The 14,797-nt window shown below is 40.4% G+C and overlaps 1 protein-coding gene across 1 annotated transcript in view; it reads left to right on the top strand.

Moving 5' to 3' along the window:
• pdgfc (platelet derived growth factor c) overlaps nucleotides 1–14,200 on the top strand; it is a 120,851-nt gene extending 106,651 nt beyond the window's left edge. The window contains exons 4-6 of the mRNA XM_062039683.1: nucleotides 10,163–10,361; nucleotides 10,436–10,656; nucleotides 13,744–14,200. Coding sequence (XP_061895667.1) covers nucleotides 10,163–10,361; nucleotides 10,436–10,656; nucleotides 13,744–13,863 — 540 coding nt within the window. The 3' untranslated portion in view covers nucleotides 13,864–14,200. The remainder of the gene's footprint in view (nucleotides 1–10,162; nucleotides 10,362–10,435; nucleotides 10,657–13,743) is intronic.
• Nucleotides 14,201–14,797: the final 597 nt, after the last annotated feature.

Genomic DNA, 14,797 nt, shown 5'->3' with positions numbered 1-14,797 from the left:
AGATGTGCTCACATTTTCAGTAGAGCCATAATAAATTCATAAAAGAAGCAAACTTCATGAATGTTTGTTGTGACCAACAAGTATGTGCTCCAATCACTGTATCACAAAAAAATAAGAGTTGTAGAAATGATTGTAAACTCAAGACAGCCATGACATTATGTTCTTTACAAGTGTATGTACACTTTTGACCACCACTGTATAAAAAGGTATTTGTAGAAATTGGTACATTTATATCAGTTATTTTTACAACAATGACTTCATGACAAAATGAAGGCAGTTGGTGTTTGAGGTCTATGCCGTCATCGCTTATGATTCACCGCTGTTTTTATACTGCACATACAAAAATAACACAGTACTGTAAATGAATTAGTGGTATGATATTTTTATTCAACATAAATACCTGACCTCATTTTACCACTTTGTGTTGTTAGCATTAGCGGGTATTTAACTAATGTCACGCATCTGGACCAAAGTAGAGCTTTTAACCACAATAATTCCCTTTTTTGGTCTGTTCTTTACAAAAAAAATGTATTTTTCCCCTGAGGCTGAAAGGAAATATCAGGCTGCCATGTTGTTTTTTTTCTTCTCTAAGCTGTGTTTTTGTTGTGTCACAATGGCGCCTCCTAGCTGTCAGTCACATGAGATTAGCGAGCGGTCGCAAATGCTCCAACGGATTAACTTCCTGTCCGCGTTTTGGGAAGATGACAGCATCAGTCTTTGTGCTGAGTAGCCAGGACGTCTGCTGCCACACATGCAGTGTAATAAGAGTCATAATAATAACAATTGTTATTATTATTATTATTATTAGTAGTAGTAGTAGTATTGTTATTATTATTATTATTATTATTACTATTATTATTATCATAATAACAATAATAACAATTATTATTATTATCATTATTAGTAGTATTATTATTACTAATAATAATTATCATTATTATTATTATTATTAGAATTATTAGTATTATAATTATAATAATAATACAAAATGATTTAAAATAGTCTGAATAATGTGAGTAGAGTAATTATATTAATAGGAATAAAAGTAATACTCATGTCACTGAATAATTTAAATTGAAATACTCAACTGCAGAAAGTACCAGTTATTAGGGATAAGGCATTTATTAGGGAAAATACATTTGTACATATTTTTTAATAGTAATGAATTGGAGTTTTTAGTTTTTGTTAGTTACAAATAAATAGTGACGCGTCATAAAAAGAATATACTTTATAATATAAGTGAACTTCACAGATATGGATCGTTTTTTACAGCATATGTCCATTCTAGGTGTTAATAATAGATTTTGTAACGGTGGTTTACCTGTGTGTGATATCATGTGCGATACAAGCAGTCCTGCACTGTATTTACTTGTGTGGGATATCTTGTGCGATACAGGCAGTCCTGAACTGTATTTACTTGTATATGATATCATGTGCGATACAAGCCGTCTTGCAGCGTGTTTACTTGTGTGTGATATTATGTGCAATACAAGCAGTCATGCACCGTATTTACCTGTGTGTGATATCATGTGCGATACAAGTCGCCGTGCAGCGTTTTTACTTGTGTAAAACTGGACAGCCAGTTAACATCTAAATGTCCTCCAATAAGAACAATTTTTGTTTAAAATTTAGCTCAATTATTATGATTATTGCGATTAAATTTGAGTTAACTATGAACAAAATGCGATTTATCGCGATAAAATGTTTTAATAGTTTGACAGCCAAAAAAACTATAAAATGTATATATTTTTTTCTTTAATTATATCTATTTTTCAATCTTTTTTTATTAGGATTTAATAAGAATCCCAATTGGAATGTGAATTGATACAAAAGCTGAACATGCTACAAAAGGTGACTAGGCTACTAGGAGCTAGCAGCTACACAACGGCTAAGCGCACATTAACACACAAGCTATCCATACTTATTAGTCATTGAACAATAAAACACATTTTTTGTCAATATAAACAAGAATCAAATAACTATAGTTGCATATTACTTACACATGCAGAAGGCTGAAGTGTATTAGAAAGTATCCAGTAACAAACGTGTCCGCACCATGCAAATTACTGCCTCAGAAAACCATTAATTTAATGATATATTGTGACCACTTGGTGTCTTCAAAACAACAATTGCCACTCTACTTCAACTTAAAGACAGCATCAATCCATTTGAGGTGTTAATAGTAGATTTTGTAAAGGTGGTTTACCTGTGTGTGATATCATGTGCGATACAAGCAGTCCTGCACTGTATTTACTTGTGTGTGATATCATGTGCGATACAAGCCGCCGTGCAGCGTTTTTACTTGTGCAAAACTGGACAGCCAGTTAACATCTAAATTTCCTCCAAAAAGAAAAATTTTTGTTTAAAATTTAGCTAAATTATTATGATTATTGTGATTAAATTTGAGTTAACTATGAACAAAATGTGATTTATCGCGTTTAAATGTTTTAATTGTTTGACAGCCAAAAAAACAAAAAAATATATATTTTTTTTTCTTTAATTATATCTATTTTTCAATCGTTTTTTATTAGGCTTTAATAAGAATCCCAATTGGAATGTGAATTGATATAAAAGGTGAACATGCTACAAAAGCTGAATAGGCTACTAGGAGCTAGCAGCTACACAACAGCTAAGCGCACAATAACACACAAGCTATCCATACTTATTAGTCATTGAACAATAAAACAACATTTTTGTCAATATAAACAAGAATCAAATAACTATAGTTGCATATTACTTACACATGCAGAAGGCAGAAGTGTATTAGAAAGTATCCAGTAACAAACGTGTCCGCACCATGCAAATTACTGCCTCAGAAAACCATTAATTTAATGATATATGGTGACCATGTGGTGTCTTCAAAACAACAATTGCCACTCTACTTCAACTTAAAGACAGCATAAGTCCATTCGAGGTGTTAATAGTAGATTTTGTAACGGTGGTTTACCTGTGTGTGATATCATGTGCGATACAAGCAGTCCTGCACTGTATTTACTTGTGTGTGATATCTTGTGCGATAGAAGCAGTCCTGCACTGTATTTACTTGTATATGATATCATTACCTTATTATCATTATCATATTTTTACTTGTGCAAAACTGGACAGCCAGTTAACATCTAAATTTCCTCCAATAAAATTTAGCTCAATTATTATGATTATTGCGATTAAATTTGAGTTAACTAATTAATATACGCACTACCTTAACAGCTTGGTGGGAGTTTTTGAAAATAACTGGATCCCCGCTCACTCCCTGTCAATTTACGCCTATTTGGAATAATCCTGATTTTTTTTTAAACAAGAAGCCATTGAACTTTCCAACATGGTATGATAAAGGAGTCAGATGTCTTGGGGATATCATCAATGCAAACAGTTTTATCTCTTTTAAAAGTTTAATAACACAATATGCAATCAATCCTAATAAATTCCTAGAATATATACAAATCAAATCTGTAATTAGCGCAAGATTCAACAAAACAACATGGGAAAGTAATCCTACGACCGTTAAATTCTTCAAAACATCTGCCCCCAAAGCTTTATCCAAATTATATGCTCTCTTATCAAAAATAGATAACACAATAAGTATCCCAACTTCCAAATGGCACTCAGACGTATCCACAAGCCTTGACCCAGAATTCTGGAAACAAATATGCCTCAATACTTCTCGTTTGATTAAGAATCCAAATTTACGACTGATTCAGCTCAAAATACTTTACAGAATACATTACACCGGTCTAAGAATGTATAAAATGGGTTTAGCCGACTCTAACATTTGTGTACACTGCTCAGATAATAAGGTAGATAACTACTTACACTCAATGTGGTCCTGTGCTCCCGTGAGTAACTTTTGGCTTGGAGTGTGCGAGAACCTATCATTAGCGTTAGAGATTCCTATTCCCATCTCCCCCGCACTCTGCCTGTTGGGTGATCTCTCCGCAACTGACTTTGATATAAACAAAACATACCTCCTTATAAATGCAATAGGCATCGCCAAGAAAACTATTCTCATGAATTGGAAATCAAAAAATAATTTATGTATAAACCTTTACAAAAACATTTTATTAGATTATGTAGTTATGGAAAGAATGTCTGCTGAATCAAAACAACAACTGACAGAATTCAGATCTCTTTGGGCACCGCTAATTGATTTCCTGACCTGATTCCCATGGGGGCCGGGGCTGGGGCTCTGTCCCGGGGGTCTTGCTCCGTGGGTGGGGGGTCGTGGGTGCCGGGGGGGCCGTGTGCCGCGGGGTCGGGTGGGCCTGGGGTGTGTTCCCTGGTGCCGGCCTGGCGGGCCGATCCGTGGGTGGTCTGGGGGCTGGGGGTGGATGGGGGTGCCTGGGCGGGGGTTGGGGTGCGGGTGGAGCTGTTGGGGGTGGCCGCCTTGGGTTGGGTGGGGGGCTGCCCCTCTCGTGGGTGGTTGGGCGGGGGGTTGCGCCCGTGGGGCCGGGGCCTTGCCGCTGTCGGGCGGGGGTCGGCTCGTGCCCCTCTGGCTTCGGGTGTCCGTGGGCTTCCTCCTTCCCCTGGGGCGCGGGGCGGGGTCTGCCCGGGGTCGCTCTACGCTGCGGCTGTGCGTGCCCGCCTGGTGCCGGGTTGGGGGGGCTGCTTTCCTCCCTTGTTGGGGCCCCGGCGGTGCTGCCCGACTGCCCTGCGGGGGTCTCCCTCCTGTGTTTTACTCCGCCCTTATTTATTTATTAATTTTATTTATATATATACTTATATATATATATTTTTTAATTATCTATTTAATACATTTTATTTATTCTGTTAAATTATATACATGTATATATAGGTGCGTGTGTGTGTGTGTGTGTGTGTGTGTGTGTGTGAGTGTGTGTGTGTGTGTGTGTGTGTGTGTGTGTGTGTGTGTGTGTGTGTGTGTGTGTGTGTGTGTGTGTGTGTGTACGTTTGTATGTATGTATGGTGGAATCTGTGTGTATGTATGTAGGTACATGTGTGTGTGTCGCTGCCCCGGTGTGCATTGCCGATCGCGGTACCAGGCCTGCAGAGATGCCATGGCATGCCGGCTGTGGGTGCGGGGCTGGGCCCTTATGGCTTTTTGCCGGATGGGGTGCCTGGTGGGTGGTGGGCGGGGGGGCCTGGACGTGCGGGTATGGCTGCGGGGTTTGGTGGCGCTGGACACTGTTGGCAACCAGGCCTCATGTTTATTTTTATTTTATTTTATTTAAAGGGTTTATTTTATTTTATTTATTATTTTTATTTTTATTTTTATTTTTATTTTTTATATTTTTTGTTTTTGTTTTTGTTTTGTTTTGGTGTATGTATGTGTGTGTGTATGTGTGCATATGTATATGTATGTAGGTGTATATATGTGTGTGTGTGTGTGTATGTGTATATGCATGCATGTGTGTATGTGTATGTATGTGTATATACATATATGTATGTATATGTGTATGTGTGTATGTATGTGTGTATGTATGTGTAGGTGTGCGTATGGGTGTGGATGTCCGGTGGATCGATTGGCCTGTATGTGGATGAGTTGGGGTAGGTGGGTTGGCGGCCTCTGTGGTAGCTGGGGGTGTGCGTTGTTGTGGTTTACGGGGTAGGTCGCTTTTTTTTGTTTCAGGTTTCGGCGGCCGCGGGTGTTTGTACTGCGGACGGGCGGTGGTGGTGATGGTTGCTGTGGAACTGCCGGCGGTTGGCGTCGCTGTGTTGGGTTGGAGTGGTTGGGGGACTGTGGCTGGTATCTGTGCGCTTGTGTGGTTGTGGGGGCTGGCTGGCGTTGGCTTGACGGCTGGTTTGGGGGCTGGCGTGCGGACGGGGTGCATTGACTTCTTCCCCAGTTGGGGGCATCATCCCCTGGCCGGAACTCGTATGGGTGCGTTGCTGTGTGGATGGCCGGGATGCGGTGTTTGCATTGGGCATGGGGCTGTGCAGTTTTTCTGCGTTTGGTTGCTGGTATGGGCTCTGCGGGGTTGGGTTGGGGCGGGCGGGGGCTGGCTTTGTTTGGCGGGGGTGGGCTCGCGTGACGTCACGCTAAAGTGGTCTGGTGTGGGTCACGGGCCGTGGGGGGGGGGGGGGGGGGGCGGCTTCCTGGCCGTAGTTCCTGGTTGTCGGCCGCATGGACTGGGGGGGATGTCCGGGCCCTCTACTCCTCCTACTTATAGCACACACAGTCACACAAATATAGGACTTTGGGGGATTGTCCTGCGGGGAGGCATGGCGGGGGGTTGAGGATGCCTCCTATGGGGCTCCGGTCCTCCTGTCTTGTCCCCTGCTCGGCCATCCCTCAATCTTAGCTGCATATTAGACACTTAGGATTTGGAGGGCTCGGCTTGGTTGGGACCCACCAAGACCTTGATGTCCCCCAATTTTAATCGCATTATTAGTTCCCACAAGCATACATATCTCACTCACGCTACAGTACACGCATCAATAGGGACTGGAGGTCGGCTGTAATGGCTGACCTCCTAATTTTAACTACACAGTAGACACTCTGGGGGCCTTGTACACATGCATGTGGGGGGGTTGGGGTTCGGCGCACCCTCATTGCCTCGTCGGCCGGCGCGGATTCCGGGGACTGCGTTCTGGTGGCCTGCCAGGCTTTTATTAATTTATTATTATTTTTTATTTTTTATTTTTTTTTATGTGTATATATGTGTATGTATATATATATATTTATGTGTGTATGTGTGTATGTATGTATGTATGTATGTGTATGTGTATGTATGTGTATGTATATATGTATATATATATATATTTATTTATTTTTATTTTATTTTATTTTTTATTTGTGTGTGGCGTCGCGCGGGTCTCGCTTCCTGTTGGGTGGGGTCCGTGCCCGTGTGGCCCGACCTTGCGCGGTGGGGTCTCTGTTGGCGACTTGATGTGGTGGCGGCGCGGCGCCCGTGTCTGGTCTGAATACTGTGTCTCGGTTGTTTGGGCGGTGGTGTGTTTGTGCGGGTTTGGGTTGGGGTGGTGGGGTCTTTTGGCGGGGGGGGGGTGTTGGTGTCTCTTGTTTGCGTGTTGCCGTTTGGGCTTGCTGGCGGGCTGGCGCTGGCTGGTATCTGTGATCCTGTTGGCGTGTGGTTGCCGGTCGCGGTTTATTTTTTGATCGCTTTGATTTGATTGGGTGGTGCTGGCTGTCTGTGGGTGTTGTGGCTGCTGTTTCTGCTGCCGTTTGTTTGTGGTGTGGGCGCCCGTGGCTGCTGGGTCTGGTGCAGGGGGGTGGCTGATGTTGTGACTGGTGGCAGCGCGCGCGCGTGGTGGTTGTCGGGGCTGACAAACTGTGTATGTGTGTGTATGTATGTATGTATGTATGTATGTATGTATGTATGTATGTATATATATGTGTATGTGTATGCATGTGTATGTGCGTGTATGTGTACATGTGTATGTTTATGTGTATGTATATATATATGTATGTATATTTCTGGGGGTACGTTCTGGGCCTGCCTGTCGGGTGGGGGTCGGCGCCTCAGGCTACTGCATCCGGACTGCGTGTCTGGAGCTCCTGGGTCCCGCCGTCCATCCCTTCCGGGTGGCCGTCTTGGTTGGGGCCTGCTGGGTCTGGTCCCTGCGTCTACTGTGGTGGCTTGGTGCTGCAGGGTATTCCGAGGTGCTGCGAGTCGGCCAGTTGTTGGGGTAGCGACCTTGTGTGTCAGCATGTCTGTGATCTTCTTTTAATTATTTTTTTATTTATTTATTTATTTTTTATTTTTTTTATAAATAGATTTAATTATTTATTTTTTTATTTTTTTCCCCTTTTTTAAAAAAATATATTTTATTAATATTATTATTATTATTATTATGTATTTATTTATTTATTTATTTATTTTATTTATTTATTCCCCTACCTCGGGGGGGGGGGACTCGGCGGGGCGGTTGCTGGTTGTTCCATCTCCATCGTTGGGGTCCCTGCGGGTGGGGTGGGTGGTTCCTGTGGCCCCGTGCTGGGTGGTCCTGTGGCGGCCGGCTTGGGTGGGGTGGCCGTGGGCTGGCCTCGCCGCGCTCTCCGGGGGTGGGGGGGGGCTCGTGGAGGCCCTGTTGCCGGTGGGGCGGGGGGCGGTCTTCCCGTCCGGTTGCGGGGGGTCTCCGGGCCCCTCGGGCGGGGCGTCCCGCCTTTCTGTCCGTGTGGGGTGTGGTCTCTCGCTGGCTTGGGGTCTGGCTGCCCCCTGTTTTTCTCGTGCCTTGTCCTCTGCCGGGTGCTTCTGTCTGCGGCCTGCTGCTGGCCCTTGTGGGCGGCACGGTGGGCCAGGCTCTGGGGTTCCTGTCGCTGTCCGGCTTGGCTGCGTGGGGGCGGTGGCCCCTGGTTCCCTGGGCACCACACCTACTGTTTGTGGGATGGGCTCTCGGGGAGGCTGGGGCCGTACTCTGGCTCCCGCACACACTGGGAGTCAAATGTATTGTACATGCAAATTCACATATACTCACACACATACATACACACATACATAGGTACCTACGCTCCCACATACATATACAAATAAATACAGTACATATTTACACACTCAAAGTTCGTACATCCACACGCACATTCATTATACAAACATACTGTATACACATACTGTACATATACATTCACTGTAAAAACATACATATACACATACTGTACATATACATTCACTGTACAAACACACACATACACATACTACACATACATTCACTGTACAAACACACACATACATATACTGTACATATACATTCACTGTACAAACACACATTTACACATACTGTACATATACATTCACTGTTCAAACACACATACTGTATACACATACTGTACATATACATTCGCTGTACACACATATACACATACTGTACATATACATTCACTGTACAAGCACACATACACATACTGTACATATACAAGTACATATGCACACATACACTCATGCACATAATCACGTTTCATCAAACATATATTAACGTTGTTGCCCTAGGATAAACTGGGTATAACACATGGCACACTGACAAAGCTTAACCTATTGTTACTATAACAATCTACAAGGTTAAGGTTGCTTCTCTTTCTTCCCCTCCATTTTTCTGCATTCTTTCGTATCTCAAGTTATCATTACGTATATGTATTGTTGCATTTGAACAATTGTATTGTTGATAATAAAGGTAAAGTACTGGTATTGTTTATTATCAATAGCACTATTTCTATTGGTATTCATATTGCTCCATTTTTAGTGTAATAATGCTCATTGTCATTTCTGTATTTTTTTATTTTTTTTTTTAAATTTTCGCTAACTGCTTATTTGCTATTACTTTTACCATCATATTTGTACATGTCGTATTTGCTGATGTTGCTCTGTTGTTGTTGTTGTTGTTGTGTTTGCTGTTGTTGTTTTTGTCTCTCTGTCTAATCCCCCTCTTGTCCCCACAATTCCCCCGTCTTCCTTTTTCTCTCTTTCTATCCCCTCCTGCTCCGGCCCGGCTGCACCAAATGATAATATAAATACATTTAATAAAGTCAAAATACAAGTAAGGCAACAAGAGAAGTATCCTACACTTCTCTTTTGTAAAGTAAATCTGAACAGCCGATATGGTTATCTACATCTGCTATATGATTTGCCCGAGAAGCTGGGCAGGACATTAAAAAAAATAAAATAAAAAATAAAAAATAAATAAATAAAAAAAAATAAAAAAAATTGAGTTAACTGTGAACAAAATGCGATTTATCGCGTTAAAATGTTTTAATTTTTTGACAGCCAAAAAACAAAAACAAAATTATTTTTTTTTCTTTAATTATATCTATTTTTCAATTGTTTTTTATTAGGATTTAATGAGAATCCCAATTGGAATGTGAATTGATACAAAAGGTGAACATGCTACAAAAGGTGACTAGGCTACTAGGAGCTAGCAGCTACACAACAGCTAAGCGCACAATAACACACAAGCTATCCATATTTATTAGTCATTGAACAATAAAACAACATTTTTGTCAATATAAACAAGTATCAAAAAATGATAGTTGCATATTACTTACACATACAAAGTCTCTAAGGCAGAAAGTATCCAGTAACAAACGTGTCCGCATCATGCAAATTACTGTCTCAGAAATCCATTAATTTAATGATATATTGTAACCACTTGGTGTCTTCAAAACAACAATTGCCACTCCACTTCAACTTATAGACAGCATAAGTCCGTTATTGGTGTTTAATAATAGATTTTGCAACGGTGGTTGATTATCTTTCAGGTTCCAGAAGCGCCAGCTGTGCCGCCGCCTTCCCAGCAGGACATCCAGGACCTGTCTGCTGCCGTGTCGGGTCTGAGGACTGTGGAGGAGGTGATGAAGTACTTGGAACCGGAGCGCTGGCAGCTGGACATGGAGGACTTGTACAAACCAACGTGGCACGTGCTCGGGAAGTCCTTCATCCACAACAAGAAGGCCAGAGGTGCTCGTCCTGGTTTTACTGCGCAGCGCAGACCAGTTCTGATGGGGTTTTTTGTTCCCTTCCTGCTTCTTCAGGAGGGGTGGACCTCAACCTGCTGCGGGAGGAAGCTCAGCTCTACAGCTGCACGCCCAGGAACTTCTCTGTGTCCTTGCGCGAGGAGCTGAGGAGGACCGACGCCATCTTCTGGCCCAGCTGCCTCCTGGTGAGGCGCTGTGGCGGAAACTGTGCCTGTTGCTCGCACCGCTGCTACGACTGTCAGTGCGTGCCTGCCAGGACCACCAAGAAATACCACCAGGTGAAAAGATCATTTGTAGCACCAAAAGTGGCTTTAAAGGTGAAAAGGATCTAGTTGACGATTTAAAAGAAGCCATCAAAATACATTTATGTCATATTTTCTCACATAAATACACATCATTCTTCATGTAAAAGTGGATAAAATCATGAATATTAGCATTAAAGATGCTCCAAGATGCCATTTATACTAAACCCAAAAGCAGTGAAGTTGTGTAAATGGTAAATAAAAAGAGAATACAATGATTTGCAAATCATTTTCAACTTATATTCAATTAAATAGACTGCAAAGACAAGATATTTTTTGTTGAACTGAGAAACTTTTTTTTTTTTTTTTTTTGCAAATATCATTAAGTTGTCACAGGGGCCTTTTTACCACTGTGTTACATGGCCTTTCCTTTTAACAACACTCAGTAAACGTTTGGGAACAGAGGAGACACATTTTTGAAGTGGAATTCTTTCCCATTCTTGCTTGATGTACAGCTTAAGTTGTTCAACAGTCCGGGGGTCTCCCTTCTGCTATTTTAGGCTTCATAATGCGCCACACATTTTCAATGGGAGACAGGTCTGGACTACAGGCAGGCCAGTCTAGTACCCGCACTCTTTTACTATGAAGCCACGCTGTTGTAACACGTGGCTTGGCATTGTCTTGCTGAAATAAGCAGGGGCGTCCATGGTAACGTTGCTTACGTTGCTGGCAACATATGTTGCTCCAAAAGCTGTATGTACATTTCAGGATTAATGGTGCCTTCACAGATGTGTAAGTTACCCATGTCTTGGGCACTAATACACCCCCATACCATCACACATGCTGGCTTTTACACTTTGCGCCTATAACAATCCGGATGGTTATTTTCCTCTTTGGTCCGGAGGACACGACGTCCACAGTTTCCAAAAACAATTTGAAATGTGGACTCGTCAGACCACAGAACCTTTTTCCACTTTGCATCAGTCTATCTTAGATGAGCTCGGGCCCAGCGAAGCCGGCGGCGTTTCTGGGTGTTGTTGATAAATGGCTTTGGCTTTGCATAGTAGAGTTTTAACTTGCACTTACAGATGTAGCGACCAACTGTAGTTTCTGAAGTGTTCCTGAGCCCATGTGGTGATATCCTTTACACACGGATGTCGCTTGTTGATGCAGTACCGCCTGAGGGATCCAAGGTCACGGGCATTCAATGTTACGTGCAGTGATTTCTCCAGATTCTCTGAACCTTTTGATGATATTAAAGACCGTAGATGGTGAAATCCCTAAATTCCCTGCAATAGCTGGTTGAGAAATGTTGTTCTTAAACTGTTCAACAAGGCATTTGTTGACAAAGTGGTGACCCTCGCCCCCATCCTTGTTTGTGAATGACTGAGCATTTCATGGAAGCTGCTTTTATACCAAATCATGGCACCCACCTGTTCCCAATTAGCCCGTTCACCTGTGGAATGTTCCAAATAAGTGTTTGATGAGCATTCCTCAACTTTCTCAGTCTTTTTTGCCACTAGTGCCAGCTTTTTTAAAACATTTTGCAGGCATCAAATTCCAAATGAGCTAATATTTGCAAAAAATAACAGCGTTTTCCAGTTGGAACGTTAAATATCTTGTCTTTGCAGTCTATTCAATTGGTTGAAAAGGATTTGCAAATCATCGTATTCTCTTTTTATTTACCATTTACACAACGTGACAACTTCACTGCTTTTGGGGTTTGTACTTTGCATACTGGTAGACGACCACCACGTATCCCAGTTGGCATCTTTACTCGTAAACGTCAAATTTGGGTTTCATCAATTCTCCCAGTGTGACAATATGTTTAAGGACCATGAAAAGGCGTCATAATGAACCGTAGATGCCCACAACGAACCCCACTAGGCATCCTCCAGTCGTTTATTGGTTCTATACCAGGGGTCACCAACCTTTTTGAAACCAAGAGCTACTTCTTGGGTACTGATTAATGCGAAGGGCTACCAGTTTGATACACACTTCAATAAATTGCCAGAAATAGCCAATTTGCTCAATTTACCTTTAACTCTATGTTATTATTAATAATTAATGATATTTACACTTAATTGAACGGTTTAAAAGAGGAGAAAACACGAAAAAAATGACAATTAAATGTTGAAACAGTTTGTCTTAAATTTCGACTCTTTAAAATTCAAAATTCAACCGAAAAAAAGAAGAGAAAAAGTAGCTAATTTGAATCTTTTTGAAAAAATAAAAAAATAATTTATGGAACATCATTAGTAATTTTTCCTGATTAAGATTAATTTTAGAATTTTGATGACATGTTTTAAATAGGTTAAAATCCAATCTCCACTTTGTTAGAATATATAACACATTGGACCAAGCTATATTTCTAACAAAGACAAATCATTATTTCTTCTAGATTTTCCAGAACAAAATTTTTAAAAGAAATTCAAAAGACTTTGAAATAAGATTTAAATTTGATTCTACAGATTTTCTAGATTTGCCGGAATAATTTTTTTGAATTTTAATCATAATAAGTTTGAAGAAATATTTCACAAATATTCTTTGTCGAAAAAACAGAAGCTAAAATGAAGAATTCAATTAAAATGTATTTATTATTCTTTACAATAAAAAAAAATTAATGTACTTGAACATTGATTTAAATTGTCAGGAAAGAAGAGGAAAGAATTAAAAAGGTAAAAAGGTATATGTGTTTAAAAATCCTAAAATCATTTTTAAGGTTGTATTTTTTTCTCTAAAATTGTCTTTCTGAAAGTTATAAGAAGCAAAGTAAAAAAATGAATGAATTTATTTAAACAAGTGAAGACCAAGTTTTTAAAATATTTTCTTAGATTTTCAAATTTTATTTGAGTTTTGTCTCTCTAGAATTAAAAATGTCGGGCAAAGCGAGACCAGCTTGCTAGTAAATAAATACAATTTAAAAAATAGAGGCAGCTCACTGGTAAGTGCTGCTATTTGAGCTATTTTTAGAACAGGCCAGCGGGCTACTCATCTGGTCCTTACGGGCTACCTGGTGCCCGCGGGCACCACGTTGGTGACCCCTGGACTATACAGTCAAAAGTTTGTGGACGTTGAGCGAGAAGTTGTCCAGATAAATGTGTTGTGTTTGCCGGTGGCCAGGTTCTGCTGCTGAAGCACAGAAGTGGAGGTCGAGGCCTTCAGAAGTCCATGACTGACGTGACCTTGGAGCACCACGAGGAGTGCGCCTGCGTGTGCAAAGACGACGTCGGACACGTTTAGCCGTCGCGCCGACGGGGCGAATCGTGCTCAACCTCGACAAAGACCGGAAGACGAAAAATTGACTTTCTGTCGTCAACAATAACAGATCTTTTTTTTTGTTTTCTTCGCTAATGATACCAAATGGTTGCGTGTAAATATTCACTTTCCCTGTTTTCTACCAAAGACACCTTGTTTCTACTATTTATTGGTATTTACTCTGCAGACCTGACACATTATTATGACACACGTCATGTGTTTGTACAGTAAGACTCCATTTTCTCTTTCTTCTTGTTTTTTTTTAATTTCATCTTCACTTATTTATCTCGGATTCCCTGCAGCAACTCTTCGTGTATTTTATGGTACGCAAATTCTGAAATAAAGTTTTTCATTTCTTCTCGTGGTACCGTAATTGCACATAGAAACGACAGTAAAAATATATATAAATATTATCATGAATATGTTAGTCAGTTGTCAAACATGCACTTTGATTTTTATTTCAACAATTTTTTTTTTATGCTTAATAATTAATATATTTTTCGTAATTTTCATCCAATTTAATTTTATTTTTACTTCATTACATTTGTTTATTGAATTAAATGCTTTTTCAAATGTAATATTTACTCAACCTAAGTAGCACATAACATAATAAACTAGGTTGTTTTTACACTTTGAATATATTTAAATAAAATGTCATTTTTTTTAATATTTTAAAATGCACATGTTTTTTAAAATGTCATATTTAACCTATTTCTGAGTAATTCTGTCAAATGTCCCACAAAATTCTGAACCTGTAAGATCAGGCGTTTCATCACATGTTTTAATTATTCAAATTATCAGTATTTTAATGTATAATTAAAATATTTTTTATCTAAAATATTTTTTAGATGTTTAAACATTTTATGTTTAACATATTTAAGATATTTGTCAATCCTCTGAGAGCCTCCTTTCATCACAA

This window comes from Entelurus aequoreus, linkage group LG28 (genome assembly GCF_033978785.1).
Source record: "Entelurus aequoreus isolate RoL-2023_Sb linkage group LG28, RoL_Eaeq_v1.1, whole genome shotgun sequence".
In the NCBI taxonomy this organism is placed as follows: Eukaryota; Metazoa; Chordata; class Actinopteri; order Syngnathiformes; family Syngnathidae; genus Entelurus; species Entelurus aequoreus.
The sequence above is the reverse complement of the archived record's forward strand: the minus strand, read 5'-3'. Positions and strand labels throughout refer to the sequence as shown.